Below are 18915 nucleotides of genomic sequence, written 5' to 3' on the forward strand. Positions count from 1 at the left end.
GCATTGAAGCATGACTTTAGGTTTCAAAGAGTAACATGTCAGTGATAGAGGCATGAAGTCCCATATTTGGGAGATGTTCTTTTACATCATCTTATAGTTATGCAAGAAAACAATGTAACAGAGTGGATTGGGATTAAATGATCTAATCAAGCCATAGCTACATTCTCAGGATACTCTTAGTAATTTGGGCTGTTGGGTGAATGAGTTGTTCCAAAGTGGCCTCATTCAAGGAAACCCAAAACAATGACCAAGCCTGTAGAAAATGTGTTTCACTGCCCCAAGTAGCTAGGGTAAGCCATAATAGAAGACTCACATCTGTGTGCTGCTCAGGATGATGGATGGTGTAAGTGCAGCCTAATTAGTGTCTTGGGATGGACAAAGAGCTAATGCAGGAGAATCAGCAGTTTGTAAATCTATTACCGACATCTTGGATGAATCTGACTTTCGCAGTGTCAGAAGGAAAGAAGGGAAAGATGACAATACAGTGCATTGGGACCAAGGGCTAGCTCCAGGGAAAGTTCATACTTCATTTTGAATAAAATTTTAATGATGAACCAATAGCGGAATCCATAGGCACCCATATGCTTTCTGTCTTTGTTATTTTATGTTTTACTAGGATAGCATATTTCACATATGTATAGAAAAATGTGTCTTATTTTGGGTACCTAATTTTTTTTTTCTTAGAATAGACATTGTTGTGTGTGTGTCTATGTGTGTATCAAACACTTCAAATAGATAACTCTTAAAGCTGTGTTAGGTTGTAAATTTTAATTGTCATCAATCAATCTTGAAGTCTGCTTCTTGGGTTAAAAATACTGTTTTCCATGTAAGCCACGAAGTAAATCTTTCACTAATCAGGGACGCAGTACAACATTGTTGTTAGCCCCATATTGCTAGGGCTCTAGAATTCTAATCCCAGCTTTACCACTTACCAACTAAATGGCCACGGGCAAATTACTAGCCTCACTGAGTTTCAGTTTCTTCTTTCATGACAAAAAGGGAATGATACCCCATAGAGCTCTTTGTAAGAGTCCAATGTGATAACATATAGTTTGTAAATTTTAGTGCTTTTCCTTCCCATTCTTAGTGTCCTTTTGTTATTTCACTGCTTTCCTCACTGTATGTTCATATAGAAGGGTATATTGTTCTGCCCTGTTACGGTTGAGAGAATACTTTTAAAAATTAATGATGATTCTAGACACCTGAACATGGTATCTTCACCCATGAATTTCCACTTCACTCTTTTTCATGCTGAATATGGTTTAATTCACATCACTTTGGATATAGTTTAATTGACATCAATTCTTTACTATGTAAAAATAACTTGTTATTCTTCTTTTTCTCTCTTATACATAGATATCTCTCAGACAAAAGGGAAAAAGACTTTGGGATTGATAAAGTGACTCTGTAAAGGATGGGGCAGGGGAAACACTTTACAAATCTCAGTAAAGTGTTGGTCACTGTCCCCCATTGTTCCTGCACACGTTCAGATGTTCCCCGAATCCATTTCACTATTTCGTGTCTCACAGCCTCTCTCTAAATGTAGAGCAGTTGGAACCGACTTATCTAGACTGACTCAGCTCGTTTACTACTCTTCACTAACAGTTTCCTGCCTACTACATGTCCCCACCTCTGCTGCCCCCTCCCCAGAAGAGATCATTTCCTCTATTCTGCTCTATTTTGCCTCAAACATCCTTCTCTTATGGTTCTTCGAAGCATGATTTTACTTGCCATTTGTCTTTGTTCACTGGATTCTAGATCCCAGAGTTTACTGCCATGAGCTGTGTTTCATCCTCTTGGAGACATTCTCATATGGGTGTTTCTCAGCACAAGGTTTACTGCCAGATCTAGGGTCAGGAGCTCCTGCTCTGCCCCCCATCAAATTACACGGAGCCATCTACAACTGACGCCATATATCCTTATTTTACATGCAGTAGTATAGCATCGTGATGTGGAATCAAATGATCTGATCCTGCATTCTGACTTTACCGACTTACCTTGTGGTTGATTACTTACTACTTGATATTTGAGCAAGTTACTTCTCTGTGCCTCAACTGTCTCATCTCTAAAATGAGGTGATGGCAATGCCTCCTTGTGGGGATATTCTGAAGTTTAAAGGGGGCATCCATATGCTTAGAACAGAGCTTGTCACATAGGAAACATTCAATCAATGTTAGATACCATTACATTTAATAGTAATAGTAATCTAAATAACTTAGGTAGGAAACTAACAGTCAGTAGATCTAATTTCTCTATTTACAAAGTGTTTTAAGGAAAGATGGCCAGCATGAATAATCATCATCCATTTATAGGCAAGTTAATGTGGAAGCTCAAAACAGTTAAATTTGTTTTGAGGAAAAGTTTTAAAAGGCTTCTCTTCTGTATAAATTCTCCCTGAATCTCATCTTTTAAGAAACAGAGATTATACATCTACTGAGGAAGAAAAGTCCATGTGTTACTAATTTTCCATTTCTTTTTCTTTCTTTTTTTTTTTTTTTTAAAGATTTTGTTTATTTGACAGAGAGAGAGATAGTGAGAGCAGGAACACAAGCAGGGGGAGTGGGAGAGGGAGAAGCAGGCCTCCTACGGAGCAGGGAGCCCGATGCGGGGCTCGATCCCAGCACCCTGGGATCATGACCTGAGCCGAAGGCAGACGCTTAACGACTGAGCCACCCAGGTGCCCCTTTCCGTTTATTTTTCAAAATGTAAATTATATCCTTTAGGACAGAGCTCTATGGGCCTGTACTAATTTCTATGGCACTCTTGTATTAATTTCCATGGCTCTCTGAATTGGAACTAATTTTTAAAACCTTGTTGCAGTGTTTTAACTGAGCTTCAGTAGAACACCAAAATTGCCTTCACTAGTGTTAGATCACAGAGTCAAGGGAAAGCAGCATCTATGGACTCACAGGGAATATTTCCCAAAGAGTTAAGGGGTTGCCTTTTTCACTAATTGGCTAATTCACTTATTGTTCTTTGACTTCACATGTCATGGGATCAAATCCATTAGAAGTATATTAGATCGACTCACCAAGGAATATGAATTTTTCTCACTCCTTTATCCTCTTCAAGTAAATTAATAATGAATGTCCAGTCACCAAAATTATAGCTCACTCGAGGTTATTTTTACCATGCTGAACTATTTTCATAGTATATCTAGTCAAATTGGAAATTGGAAAAATGTGCTGTTAAGGGGATTTTCAAGCACAGTTTAATAATTCAGCTACCTGTACCCCTGGGCAAAATAAATAGCTAGCTGACTGCTTGTTGGCAAAGTCACAGCCAATTACATTATTTGAAACTTGAAATGCTCCTCCCCTTCCTCCGAAAATGTTGGAATTATATGTAGGAGAGCAAGGGGCTCAGGACATGGCTGCAGCATTATCTCATTATCATACCTGCCTTTTCTTCTTGGAGAGCTGTGTAAGTTTGGTAATTCATTTTGTTTTGCTTTTGTTCATTTGTTTTTTGGTTTGGTTTTGTTTTTTGGAAGGAAGAAAATAAGAAGCACATCCATTGTAAGTGGGCTACTGTCATCTCCCCCAACTCTATACAGCAACTCTAGTCCCAGATGTTAGATGAGAAGGTTACTGCTGTAAGTTTTAAACACAGCTAAATAAATTCTCTCGAATATCTATTTAGTATGATTCCAAAGAGCAGGGCTAATGGTCAGTATTGACCTTTGTCAACCAGTTGCTTTTAATTTATTCTTTTTTTTTTTTTTTTGAGCACCTTTTTTGTGAGAGGCACCGTTCCCATCAGTCGTGACACGTCAGTGAATGAAATTGCCAAAGATCTCTGCCATTTTAGGTCAGATTCCACTGCCGGGAGTGGGAACAGGATAGGGAAGCGGACAATATATGACAGATTTAATGAGTAATTCTTTGGGTATGTTAGAAAGTGATACACACTATGGGAAGAGGAGACCAGGGCAAAGTGAATCTGGAGTAGGGGAAGAGGTTACAGCTTAGAGTGGTTTTAGGTGATGTGGTAGTACCACAGAAATGGTGCAAGGCACACCCAAGTAGGGACGTCAAGGGGTGGGGAAATGAAGCTGCATATATTTCTATTTTCAGCATCGAAGACCTATCTAATATTAAAAATATATATCATTCTTCCCTTCTCCCACCTGCTTCAGTGCAATTCCTGGCTTTGTCTCTCAGTGCTGGAGATGAAATAAATCATAAAGGAAATGACATGGCTGGACTGATCAGATCTTGAGATCTTGCCTAATTTAAGCTCTATGGGTAGCATATTTCCCATTAATTGTCCCAATTTGGAGTGGATGGAGGAAGAAAGCATTAAGTGAGATATGCAGTTCAACAAGCTTTTATTGGTACCTCTTATTTGCCTAGAAAGGCTTTATTCAATTTAAGTGATACAAAGAGGCAGAAGTTCTTCTGGAGCTTTCAACTGTGTTGTAGAACAAACCACAGCTATACGAATATCTAAAAAAAAAAATGAGGCAATGCTAAGCAAATGTTGTGTGTACATTTGTGTGTGGAAAGGAATTATCACTGTAATCTGGAGTTGGGCCAGGGCTTTCTGGAAAAGTGAGACCAAGGTAGACCTTTGTCAGCTTGAGTGTGGTGTTTATGAAAGTGGAAGGGGCGAGGGCATCATGAAGACACAGAAGCAGAAAGGTCAGGGCTCCTGGGATGGTTTAAGGGAGAGGTCTGGCCGGGGGGCTTTATGATTAGGAGTAATTAGCCACTAGCCTAATATAAGGATCTCCATACTACAAAGTCTTGGATGGGGACGGGGGGCCACCTCTATTAAACAGACTGCTGTAGGGACACAGAGCTGGACCAGAGGAGCCCAGTTACAGAGGTGATTCTATTACCTTTTACCTTAGAAAGCAAAATGGAGACTAAAGAGGATTACCTCAATTACACGGATATATCCTACTAGTCTAAAAGGATGGCCTGACTTCTTTCTGTCACTATGGTCATAGACTTTGGGCTTGAGTCAGGAGAAAGTTTAAATACAGGGATTGCGCTGGAGAGAGAGGAAAGAGAAGGGGAGAGCTGTCAGGAAGAAGGCACACCCCTCCTCCCCCCCCCCCACCCCCACCCCAGGCAGGGGGCTGAGCAGGTGCTCTGGGGAACGCTTTCCCAGGCAACCCACAGTGCTCAGCAAGCTCGGCAAGCTCAGCAAGCGGACGATAGCACGGAATACTCTATTCCTGCAGGCAGCCCTAGGAAGCTGGTCACTCTCCGGCCAGCCGTGAGCTCTGTCCACGTGGAGAGGAAAGGAGTCGGGTGGGTCTTGAGGGCCTCTGGTTCCTCCAGTCAGGCCTTCGTCGATCCCTCCCCACCCACCCCCAGGTCGTTGACCGACTCTCCCTAATAACCACCGCTAGACGTCCCCCACCGAGGAGCCAGCCCCCCGCGGAGGAGCCTGCCCCCCTCGCAGCCGCCACGAAGACCCGGAGAAGTGGAATTTCACTTCGAAACTCCGTGCGGCGCGAGGGGCAGCGCTGGGCATGCTCAGTAGGCGCGGCGCGTCTGGCTGCCGCTGGCGCTGCGCTGGCCCCGCGCGGAGGGCTCCAGGGCTGGCGCGGGAGTCCACCCCGCCTTCTCCGCCGCCGCTGCGGGCTTCCAGAAGGCCGCGCAGTAGCCGCCTCCGAGCGCCTCGCCCCTGCCCTGCTCCGCCCCCCTCCCCGGCACCGCCTCCTCCTCCTCCTCCCCCTCCTCTCTCCCTCTCTTCGGGAGGCGAAGCTGGTGGGGGCTTCTGTGGGCGCCACAGACCGCTCTGCAAACCCAGCCAGGACCTGAGAATGAAACCCGGAGACCAGAGGACCCTCAGCGGTGGCTCTTTCTAATCACACTTTGCCTCAAGTGGGGTCGTGGCGGAGTTCCTCCTCCACCGCTCAATGCAAGCACTATGCGGACAGCAGTCGGCTTCCCTGCGCTGTGCCTGCTTCTTGATCTTCTCGCTGCAGGTAAGGGGTTGCGGGGCGTAGAGCTGGAGCTGTGGATGAGATGGGAAACTGCACATGCTTGACGACTCTAGGAAAAGCTTGCCTCGCCAAGAAAGCCGTAGAAAGCAGGACAGTACTGACAGGCAAGGGGCGAGGGAGTTGTGCACCTGTTGGAAGACTGAGGCTGAAAACTTCAGCTAAAATCAGCTCTTGATTTGTCCTTACCTGGTACGAATAATAGTGAACATTTTCAGTATGAACACGGGTTTGCTTCCCCTTCTTTTCCCTTCCATCTAGACTCCCTGATCCTGTTTCTAGGCTATGCACTTGACAGTCAATTTTTCAGGAGACAGACAAGACATCCTGCTGGATGTAACCTTTTCTACTGCAGCGGCTTCATCCAAAAGGTCCCTGGGTTTAGCGAGAGCTCACAGAGATGCATTGGTTGCAACCTGAAGGACCACATCTCCGCCCAAAAGATCGAAATACATGGTTCACGTTAATGATGCCGCTTCAGGCTCCTTTGGCCCCTGCTCTTGTCACTCGAATTTTCTAAGCCAATAAGAGGAAGGAAAGGTTTAAAATAGGACCCCCTCTTCTATTTCAGCATCATGGTCAGCGTCCGAGGGCACCAAACAAAAACCCAATCACAGTTTTAAGGCTGACAGCCCCAGGGTAGGCACTGTCCCTGGGACAGATTTGGTGAGGACTAGCCAAGAGTGACAGTGAGACTGTGCCCCAATATAAATATATTTGATATCAGAAGCAATATTAGATTTCGAATGGGAGCAAACCTTAGGGAGTACCTGGGGAAATTTATATGCAATGTCACTACAGATCCTGCTTTTTGGATACATGCAGCCTCTGTGTAATGCAAGGACTTGCTGGACTGAATCCTTTATCATTTTTACACACACATGTACCAAAATAGAATATGGCAGAGATTTTAGGCACCCTACTGCGACAGCAGTTGTCCGTGCAGTAGCCCTGTAGCAAGCAAAGACTAGATATTTTACCGGAATTTGCTTGTCACCCAGTCACACATATTCATTCATTCCTTTAGCTAACATTTATTGAGCACGTATTATGTCCCAGGGGTAATGAATAAAAATAATGGCTGCAAAATTACAATTCTTGTGGTCTCTTTTAAAAAGGAGTGGGTGAGTCCCTTTCCTATGTGTATAATGAGAATGAAATATGGTACTTTCTTATTTCTAGCCCATGCCATTTTAATGGATTCTGAACCTCTTGAACAAGTCATGCACAGGAATATTAAGTCTATAATTAAGTACACATGTTAATTTTTATAATTATGATGTTTTATTGTGAAATTTTCAATAGTTCTTTGGCACCTTTTGAAAACTAGCAAATAGCTATGACTGGTCATTAAATTATTTGCAAACAGCTGAAATGCATCATTTTATTACCATATACAGTTCTTTAAATGTTGAAACTTGGGATGAAAAAATACACATTGGGTTGAATTTTATTTACATTATTATGTTTAATGCTAACACTAAACATCCATTGCCAAAAAAAAAATTTTTAAAGCCTCAATTCTTACAAGTTTAGGAATGATTTAGCTGATCTATCAAAAATGTCAGTGTAGTTATTTTTTAAAAACTAATGTATAAGAAATTCTAAAGATTCCATTTAATAAATCTTGAGTAATTATAGCTGAAAAGTTATAAATAAACTTAAAACTAAGCAGGTGGAAAACATTTCTAAATTTATTGTAGCTGAACATTTGGAATGAGGAAAATAGAGGACTTTTGTTCATCAAAGGAGAAACCTAGAAGTCTGTAGCCCTAGATTTTACCTGGAGCTCTGCCAAAGTGTGTATTACCAAAGACAAACCAATCCATCTCTACTTTGACTTATTAATTTGAAAAAAATATCCAATTTGAAATTAATAAGGCAATGCATTGATGGGCTATCATTTTCAGATTTCAATTGCAAGATGCTATATGGAAATTAATTATATTCATATTTAATATCGTGCTTTTAATAGGTGTTTTTTCACAGCAGATTGCAAGCTTAATATTGTGGTTGTCTTGCCAGTTTCATTTTGAATGCATTTTAATTTTAAACAGCAATTTGTGGGTCACAAGCTGTCATCAGATTAAAATTCATCACAGTTATTTAGTAACATTGTTAGGACTTTTCTTTGGAACTGAAACAAACACATACTTTTTGATCTAAGCTCCTGTAGATTTGGGTAATAAGAAAGTGAGTGCGTGGGAGGACAAAGATCAAGAAGTCATTGATTTTGCTACTTGTCGAATGTCTGAGTTTGTTTCTTTTACAGAAGACTTTCCTCTCAGGTTAGAAGCGGGCTTCATAAAGAAGTGAAATGAATTCTATCTTTGTAGTCCTCTTTACTAAAAAGCTAATTGATCCATTTTGGTTATGCTCAGGGTGCCAGCAACTACTTTACTTTGGTGGAACTGATGACATGTTAGAACCCTTTAGGGATGGGAGAAATTGGCTGACAGGACGTAAGTGCTCTTCTCAGTTATGCTAGGAACTGTTGCCTTCCCTATGATTGTTCCGCTAATGATAGGATAGCAAATTGTTTTCAACTTGAGTGCCATCTCCAATTATTTGGCTGTGATTGCCTGAGACGCTGTGCAAAATAATAAACAAACAAGCAAGCAAGTAAATAAATAAATAAATAAATAGTGACCAACCCTGACCAACGGGCTCAATAGGGAAAAGTACTGTGGTCTGTTTGTAATGTCTATGAGAACAAAAACAGGAAGAGAGGTACAATATTGTGTAATTAACATCTCAAGGTAAAATAATCCTAATAAATTACTGAGCATAGAGCTGGTTCAATAACCTGGACTCAACTCTTTCCACGGCAGCTCATTTCCATAGATCTCCCTAACAAGGAAAGTTGTAGTTGTTGCCCATCCAACTGCTTACTATTCCAGTAAGAAAACTAAGTTCCAGTAAATGGTAGACAGTATTTACTTTAAATAGTAAAGAGCCAGTTAACAGCCTAGTCAGGATGAAAGCCGGTGTTTTCAAACCTGTGACTGAATACTGTATGAAATCATATACTGTTTCTAATAGGAAAGACCACCATAGAGTTAGTGGTGTCAAATCCTTTTTACCTAGCTGTCCTCATTCTTTTTTTTTTTTTTTTTTTTTTTAAGATTTATTTATTTGAGAGAGAAGGGGGAGGGGAGAGGGGCAGAGGGAGAAAGAGAGAGAGAGAGAGAGAATCTCCAGCAGACTCCCCACTGAGCACAGAGCCCCATGCAGGGCTTAATCCCATGATCTCAGGGTCATGGGATCATGGGGTCATGGCTTGAGCCAGAACCATGAGTCGGGTGCTTAACCCACTGAGCCACCCATGTGCCCCTAGCTGTCCTCATTCTTCATTCCTTCTTTGAACCAATGTAATAGGTAAACTGCACTTGAAAAGACTACTTCAGGAATATCCAAGAAGGTGTGCCCCAATAATATTGATGGTACCCCAAGATCCACAGATAACTTCTTTCCTTCAGTGTTTTTTCTCTTTCTTTACCCAAAGAACTATATTCTGTTTCAGGCGATGATATCTATTGGGTAGTATTTTAGTTGCAAAGGAGTGAAGGTCTTGGAATATCTTAAAAATTCGCATGTAAAAGCTTTATTTTTTTCTGGTGCATGTTTTGCTAAAACACACAGAACGTGATTTCAGTGCATTACTCTCTCCCTAAGCTCTGGAGGAGGTTTTTTCCAATTTTCACGTTGTTCTTCCCATTGAGCATTCTGGATGGCACAAAGACTGCCTTTGATGTATCTTCTGCAGATGCACCTTCCCTGTCAGAGAAGTGCATAGTCAAGTTTTCTAGTCTTTGAGAAAGAAAGATCCCTACGGTGAGACCAAGAGGATCAGGGAAGTCATTTGCAGAAGCACCACCCTTAAACGAAAGGGTAGACTGATAGGTAGGAAAATAATGTTATTCTTGAAGATTCTAAGATGTCTTCTCTCAGTAAACTCCAGAATCCATTTCTCCTGTTCAGAATCAGTCAACATAATCCTTACACTAGCCAGGTTCTACTGTATTCTCTTCCCCCATTATCTCTCTGATATCATCTCTCACTACTTTCTTCTTTTTTGTCTCTCTCCAACCGCTTTGGTCTCCTTGCTGTTCTAAAAAGATTCCAGGGACTTGCCCCCTTCATATGTTTTGCTTTTTTCTTTGCCTGAAACACTCTTTCCCCAGTATCTCCATGGCTTAATCCCTTAATTTTAGGCCTTTACTCAAATATTACTTTCTCAGGGAGGCCCTCACTGACTATCCTATTTAATATTTCATCTTCTCCCCCCCAAAAACGTCAGTATCCCTTCCCTGCTTTACTTTTTTCCCAGAGGTTTTTCACCAACTTCCATATCATATATTTAACTTATTTGCTTTGCGTATTGTGGTTCCCCCATTCCCCGTTGAAATGAAAGCTCCTTGAAGGCACAGATATTTGTCTGTTTTGTTTACTGCTGTAGCTATTGCGGATCTTGCCCAGCCTAGCACCTGGGGCAATGCCGGGTATAAAAGCTACTAAAGATTTAAAAAGATATATTGAATAAATAGAAACAACACAGTGATATTTCTGGTCTCTCCCCTTTCGCATTTAATTTCTTCTTGGCACCCATGCAAGACACACTTAGTCAACTTAGCCACTTCTAGAATGGACTTCAACAGAGCTCATTTATCTAAGACTCAAGTTTCTCCCTAGGAGCTCACATGCCCAGGGAATATACTGTCTCAAACAGACTTTTCTACCCTTGTGAACTTAAGGACAACATGGGACGGGCTTGCAAGAGACCAGAACTACAGATCAGCTCAGTGGCAAAGTCCTTCAAATTGATTGCCAGATGCTGCACAGCTCAAATGCCTTGCTGGTTCATTATATGTTCAGTTCTTAGTGAAACGCCCTGTATATACATGTAGGAATGGCGATAGTGATATAAAAGGATTCAAACAGCTAATTTACAAGCAGGATTTAAAGCACTTGGACAAACCTGTCTACTTCTTTGGCACGTAAGAGGCACACATATATGTATACTGAACATCACACACTCCTGTCACCTTGCATAGGACATGTTCTGTTGGAGATCATACCCTGAGTAGTGCCTTGTAAAAATTCTGGAATGCAGTGTCCACATTTGGCCTTCTCTTTTTTGTTTCTCATCTATTTCTCTACCAACTCCAGTCCTCATCCTATCGTCCTACTTATGAGATGTTGAATCTAATTAAGATACCTTTTTCTTACCAGTGAATATTTACAGCATTTATCCAATTGATCTCTTTCTGAATTTTGAAAGTTCTCCTCACTGATTTCCATTGGATAACCTCTACTTCCTAGCTTCCTTCTTATCTCTCCAGCCATTCCTCAGTTTGTACTGTTAGGTCTTCTCTGAGTAGTATTTAAAGGTTAGTGCTTTCTAGAATTTATGCTCCCCCTTTTATTTCCCTCTCTGTACAATCTCCCTGGATGATTATATTCAGACCTCCATGTCAAAGATTCCTAAATCCGTATTTTAGTCTCAGATATTTCTTCTGAGCCCCAGTCACATAGTTATAATTACCTAGGAGTCACTGGATATCCCACGAGCATCTTATATTTGTCTGTTAGTACTCAGCATTCCCATCACAATTGCTCTTATTTCTATATTTCCTATCATTGTGAATAACACCAAGATCCCCCACAATCACACAAGCCTGAAACTGTTAACTCATCCTGGACCCCTCCTTTGCTGCTTTCATCCATAAGGTCATAAGTCTTCTCCACTCTCCGTGTTCACATCACTGCCTTGGGGTAGGTCCTTATTTCTCATATAGTATCTTACGTTATCCTCTTATCAAATCCATCCTTCATGAAAATGCCAGAGGTAAAACTCTAAAAAAAAACATACCTGATCATGTTCTTCCCTTGTGAAATTCTTTAATACAGCTATTTCCTTCTTCCTTAAAATAAAACCCAAACTCATTAGCAAGACAGAGTCTTCTACTCTTGGGTCTTTCCTAATTCCATTTCCTAGAACTATACTTGTTGTCTCGTATGCCATCAATAAATGTTCAATGAATGAATAAATACATTCCAGATGTATTAGGCAAAATAAATTCTAATAAATTAAATTACACTGATGAAGAGATTACATCTCATCTTCATAACCGTAAAGAGTAGAATTGATTTTGCTACTGCTCTCAATCCAATTTACATGTATTGGTTACAAAGAAATGAAAATGGAACAGAAAAGCTTTCATTGAAACATAGTCTCTAGGATAAGTTTGTGCACCATGGGCATGACGATAGTTGTAGTGGAGTTGTGTATCGAACTCCACCTAGTTAGACATTGCTGTATGAGTTTCTAGTACTAGATGGATGGGAATAACATGAATGTCTTTATTTTAGATAGGATACATAGCATGATAGTTGTGCACTAAGGAATAGACCCAGAACTCGGCCCTCTAATTACTGATTGGTCATCATCTCTGTCGGAATAACAAATATGAGCCACTCACCCATTCAGAATCAGGTGGGGGTGTGAATAAGTGCGTTCAATATATGAAGACCCCCAATAATCCAGTCCTCCTTCCCTCCCCCAAACAAAAAACAAACCATCACAGCAAATTTGGGAGTATTTGGATGGTTATGTACATTTTCTTTCTCTCTTTTTATATGTAGACCAAGTGTTTATAGAACCATAAAGTTTTGGGATACCACACATTTTTTTTTTTTTTCTGATGGAAAAACACTACACCTAAAGGGAGACATGCTCACATCTGAAGAATGGAGACTAGTTTATGAATTATAAAAAGTCACTTTTTATGAGATGATGGGATCACACATCAAAACCCATTTATTACCATTAGTACTAATGATTACATGGCTGTCATATTTTATGGTAAGTTTATTGTTAAATCTTTTAAAAGCTGTTTACCAAGTCAAATTCAAAAGGTAGAAAAAGCCATTTTTCCCTTTAAAAAGGGATTTTGAAAGATCCTACTTGGCCCATAAGTGCATTCTTCATTTTCAGAGCACTTACAAATGCTGACACACTCAGAATTACACTGTTATTTCCCAGCATAAAGGATTTTAATAGCTTTGAAAAAATATTTAATGGTAAATTATTATTTTAAGATCAAATTTCCTAATTCATTTTCCACAAATAACATCACCATAAAGTGTCTGTTATTGCGATGATATTTGCCACAGAATGACAATTAGTAAATTTGTATTGTGAACATTATTAGCACTTCCCATTTAAATAATTTTTTATTTGTAAGGCTATTGAGACTTTCCTCATAATCAAATCTTCATTTGATTTCAATTTATTAAGATGTTGGTGTCCGTTAAAATTGCAGCCACCTGGACCAAAAACAAAGCAAGAGTAATTGTTTACATGATGCAGCAATCTAGATCAATATGTTTAATTGCACTGAAGTAAATGCTGAGTTCAGTGAGGACATGAATTATTTTTTTCCTAGTTCAGACCTGAAGCAGTGTCCATGTCCTGACTTAAATGTGCAGAATGGATTAAGGCAGCCCTAAGCTACTGCTCCTTGGAAAAGAGCACAAAATGAGCACAGAGTAAGAGTGTCCACCGGCCCCTGGAGCAGCAGGTACGGAGCAAGACTCTGCTGCTCTTTCACTATAGTAGCCCCCCAACTCCTGATGGACCCTGGAGGGGAAGTCAAACACTACGAGTAACTCCGATCACTGGGTTACTGGGAAGGATGCTCAAAACAAAGAGTGCCGAACACAATATGGTGGTGAGTTAGTTTGAAAGGCCATCAATCCATTGATATGAAGGTGTGGTTTTAAGTTACAAGCAATTTACTTTCTTTGCCTTGTTGATTCAAGACACTATTTTTATTCTCCCTGGAAGAAAATGAAATAGCTTAAGGAAAGAGGTTAAGAGAAAATTGAAATAGAGGGGAAAATGCCATATTTTTAGATAATCTTTAGCAGAATACCATAGTAGTTAAGAGCATGGATATTGTGATCGGGCTTCAATCCACACACGATCACTTTCCAGCTCTGTAACTTAGGGCAAGCTACTTAATCTTTCTAAGCCTTAATTTTCTCTTTTTATTTTTATTATTTATTTTATTTTTTAAAAATTTCTTCTTTTTAAAAATGGAGGTTATATACTATACAACTGTAGAGTTGTTGTGTATTAAACAGGACAATGTATGTAAATAGCACTGTCTTAGTAAGTGCCATGTAAGTGCTAGGTATTATTTGATTGGGGTAGGAGAGGTTGGGTGACAAATGGTTAACTGGTATCTGGGAGCACCTTCTACTCCGGATAAGAATAGCTGTTAATTGCGTGGTCCTTAGCCAGAAGATGTTCATTTTTCAAAGAAGTATGACAGAGCAGTGCCTTAGACCAGTGATACTAATTTCAAATGGATGAAGGAAAGGACTAAGAATGGAATGGAAGTGTTGACTTATGGGCCTACCAAGTGCCCTCCAAATCCCTAAATGCAGGCAGAGGAGACCAGGGCCGGGATCTCTTCAGGTGGCCACTGGGGACCTCCTTCATCACCCCTCTCCTGCCCCAATATCCAGGCATTTACATCTCTGGAATATCATTACTATGGCAATATTTTAAGTTTTGTATTTTCTAAAGTTCATTTTGCTATGTTTTAACATAATTCTTAATCTGTGAGAATTATTCTTGAAACATTTATTTTTTTCTTTGTCTTGCTATTGGATCCCAGTTTTCAAGTCATCTGGAGAACTCTACTATAAAAATGATGGAAATGGGGCACCTGGGTGGCTCAGTCGCTTAAGCATCGACTCTTGGTTTCGGCTCAGGTCATGATCTCAGGGTTGCAAGATGGAGCCCTTTGGGTTCCTTGCTCAGCGGGAAGTCTGCTTGAGATTCTCTCTTCCTCTCCCTCTGCCCCCCCCCCCCACTCAGAAGCACACTCTCTCTAAAACAAATAAATAAAATCTTTTTTAAAAATGATGGGAATAGTTTATAATCTCTATATTTATAAATAATAATATTTTAGCTGTTTGCATAACAATAACTGAAGTATAAAAGATTTTACAAATGCACTGCTTCATTACTCAGCGAGTGCATGTGGAACTCAATTCCTATGATTTCTGCAAAGGGCGGTATTTCTCAGCTTTCCAGCCACATGATCATTTTTCTCTACTTCTGCATTTCCCCAGAGGGCATATCTTGATGAAGTTCTTCTCTTAAAGACCGTGTAGAATTTAAGAGATAGTAGTACTCGCACCTGTCGACCTCTCCTGCAAACATCCTTCAACTCAGTTCTTCAGGAACTGGGGGGCATCTGACTGCATCTGTCTGAACTGACATAAATCTCACTTCCTCAGGCAGAGTCTGAGTCCATTGGTCTCAACCCCATTCCTTCCGTATGACTTATGCTAGTCACATTGTCCCAAAGGGTACTGTCCTAATTGTAGTATGTTCCACTCTGTAACATATATTTATCAATGAAAAATAACTCTATTAAAAATGGGCAGAAATCAAGAAACATGGAACTCACTCATTGTAATTTTGCCACCAGCACATGGCACCCAGTGGATTTTTCCTGAAATGACAGTCACTTCTGTGACTCCCAAATAGAGTTTGCCATTGCACAGCTTAACATTGGGTGGATAAGGTAAATAGGAAGAAGTAAGTAGTTACAGTGGGTTGGAAGTGGGAGTAGGAACTACATTTCCAAACGGAATATTTGAAGAAATGTGAAGGAGTGTTTATATCAAAGAATATGCAGAAAAAGTTTACAAGAGGCCTTAATTAAAATCATTCCTTATTCTTGTACAGTTCAGATCCTCTCCTACATAGAGAAGAATAGAGCCAGCTCTATGAAAATAGACTAATTACTTTCGTATTTAAAAAAAAAATTTTATTATAGATACACTAGACACATCACTGGCCAAACATGTGAAACATTTAAATAGTCTTAGAGAATGACACAGCACCTCCTCATGGGATTATGTTTTCACATCCTAGAAACCAGTGCACAGAATAGATTTTAGGAAAACCATTCCTGGAAGGAGGTGTTCCTTCAATGACAAGCTCGTCCAAGTCTTCTGGGGGTGGAGGGCCATAATGGTTTACAATTTTTATAAATTCAATCATTATCTTGTAGAAACTCTCATTTCTCTTTTTTTTTTTACTCTATGATATAATTGCTCATTTGAAGATGAACCTTTTTTTGGTCAAATTGGTTGTTTGTTGTCAGGATACAAGACAAAACAAATGTGTGTACCTAAAAATATATACATACATACATATATGTATATTGTTAGAATGTAACTAAGACATACAAACTGAATTTTATAAAACTGGCGTTATAGATAGAGCCATAATGGACTCTTTCTAACACTGGTGTAATTTTCTATTAAAAGACTGGTGGGATTGATCATATGTTCTAAATGGGAGGTTATCCTAACAGACCTCGGTCGTCTCATGTCTGGAAGACTGCGGTATTCACTGGGAAGATTCAGGGTGATTACTGTGGGTCCTTATAGCTGGAGATGAGTATTGTGGTGACTTATTGTGTTAACCATTACCAGTGGAATTACAGAACAACTACAAGAGTAGTTTTAATATTTTAATATTGGCCTCCTTACATCCAAGGATATTGTTTCTGGAAATCCCTGCCCCTGTAAGTTCCCAAAGGGTCTTTTATTGTACTTGGTCTATTGATCTAATTGATTAGACCCAGAGAGAAGTAGTTGTCAGTCATAGTACACATTGGACATTTGGAAAGAACAGTGGTGAGAGCTGAATGACACCCTTAATGTCTGGAAACAAAACTTGAACAAAGTGAAAAACAGCCTTTTGAGTCTTTCTGATACATGAATGTTTATGCTATCTATGTAATTTCGTTCTTTTTTGGAAAAATTCTAAACCATAATAAAACATTATAAACTGGAACTTGCCTATAGTCTGGACATTTATTGTCTTAAATTTAAAAGGAAGGTAAAAAAAATCACAAATTTCAGAGGATACAAAGTAATAAATTACAAAGGGTCACTATCTCCCTCTCCTATAACATGTAAATTGTGCTCTGTAAGGAAGGGTTTTGAAGATGCAACAAGAGCTTTGATGAAAGGATATATGGAGGAAAGCAAATTTAATTAAAGGGAACTGGATGCTAGTAGCAATCTTAGCTGTCTTACATGAAGCAAAAACAATATCATTTCATTACATCAGAAGAAATTGGAAAAGTGAGTATAACTATAAAGCTTTAGGTGTAACTTTTTAAATTTTACTTATGGAAAATAAGTGTACTTGTTTATTGTGCTTATGGAAAAATGTATCTCTCTAGAAAAAATCAGCATCATGCAAACTCTAATTGAATTGAAGCTTCTCTTTTCTTGAAGCACAGCGCCTTGTAATCTAGTTGTAGATCTACAAGAACCACTTTCATTCTCTGATGAGAAACTGAGGCTCAGCTCTGAGGAGACTTGCTCAAGTTCATATAGATGGTGATGGTGGGGGGCGTCTTGCACTAAAATCTAGGTCCCTTACCTACCAGTCCACTGCTTTTTAAAAAAGTATGTTTCTTTCCTTCCTGACTACTATTAATAGGCATCTGCGATATAAGCCATCACTAGTACTCCTATGTATTTTTAACTTTTTCTGAGAGGCATTTACAAATCAAAGGAGAGCCTTATCATTTCTCTTGTAGAAATTCCCGAGGGACTTCCCTGATGTTATCCATTTATATCCACTTTCTAGAGAAGAAAGTGTTGGCAGTGCTTTAAAAACAGTGATTATCCTTTCACAAAATGATCAGAGAACAAAGTTGCCTTTTTTTGATTGGTCACTTTTCCAGGTCTGTTTAGAGAACATTGCTTCATCCTTTTTTTCCTTTCACAAGTTACTGACACTGATTTAAACATTTGCTATACAAAGATTTATCCTGAGAGGGTGTGGGCAAGGCCATTCTACCCTGTGCATCTAAGAATTACCAACACTGAATCTGAAATATTGAATCACAACATACTCTAACTTAACATTGTAATTTCATCCATTTCTCTCTGTTAAAGATCTCTTCAGAGATTACAAGGCCTGTCCAAAATGAAATTTAAATCTTGGAATTTTAAGACCATCAAAACTGGCTATTCGCATGTAAGTGTTGCTTCTATGGTCAAAGTACTTACATTTTAAATGCAGATGAGTATCTTTGACAAGCTGTTTACTAAACGTTCTGTGAGACACCCTATCCCTTCTGGGCTGAAACAGACTGAGTTCTCAGTGAAGATGAGGAATCCTCCTACACATTAATCAACTTTATCTCTCGGTTCTTTACAACTGTTTCAGTCTTTCTCCATTTTCCTAAAGCTTACTATCTTTCCTCCCTTGTCCTCCTCTTATGAGATGACTTCACTTCTACATGGAGAAAATAGAAACCATCAGAAGATAACTTGCTCAACGTCTACCACCAGATCCCTTAACATCCCAGATTTTCCCACCTTCCCCCCTCCCTCCTGTTGTAACAGAAGAAATACCTCTCTCAAACCCCAGGTTCACCCCGCTGCCTGTTCTATGAATCCCAACTCCTCCAGTCTTGTGGGAGAGCTCATGAATATTATGATGTCACCTGCTTTCCCCTACATTTTCAACCACTCCTCAGCTGGCTCTTCCTTTTAAGGAATAAAAGTGCTCACATCTCTCCTACCTTGAAAAAAACCAAATCCCTCAACCCTACTCTCCCTTCCTGATAACACACTGTCATTCTCTTATCACACCTAAATTTGTTTGAAGAGTTGTCCACATTGTTGTTTCCACTTTATCTCCCACTTTGTTTTCCAATTAAATCTAGCTTTCTCCCACATACACACTGGAATTACCTTCTATAAATTTATCAGTCATTTTTTAACTATATAGATTTGCAGTTAGAGAAAAGATGCTTTAATACAGTTTTGAGTTAAAAAGTAGCTTGCAAAACATAGTGTAATCTGTTGGCTTCTTTGAGTGTATAGTTCTGTGAATTTTA

At 39.6% G+C, this 18915-nt stretch overlaps 1 protein-coding gene across 2 annotated transcripts in view; it reads left to right on the forward strand.

Annotated features, from left to right (window-relative positions):
- Nucleotides 1–5527: 5527 nt before the first annotated feature.
- The window catches only part of PTPRR (protein tyrosine phosphatase receptor type R), a 239420-nt gene continuing 226032 nt past the window's right edge, over nucleotides 5528–18915 (forward strand). The window contains exon 1 of one of the 2 annotated variants that reach the window (XM_032420225.1): nucleotides 5528–5944. In XM_032420225.1, coding sequence (XP_032276116.1) covers nucleotides 5887–5944 — 58 coding nt within the window. In that variant the 5' untranslated portion in view covers nucleotides 5528–5886. The remainder of the gene's footprint in view (nucleotides 5945–18915) is intronic. The other variant, XM_032420226.1, reaches the window with a different exon arrangement.

The sequence above is a fragment of the Phoca vitulina genome, unplaced genomic scaffold, assembly GCF_004348235.1.
Source record: "Phoca vitulina isolate PV1807 unplaced genomic scaffold, GSC_HSeal_1.0 scaffold23, whole genome shotgun sequence".
Taxonomy (NCBI): Eukaryota; Metazoa; Chordata; class Mammalia; order Carnivora; family Phocidae; genus Phoca; species Phoca vitulina.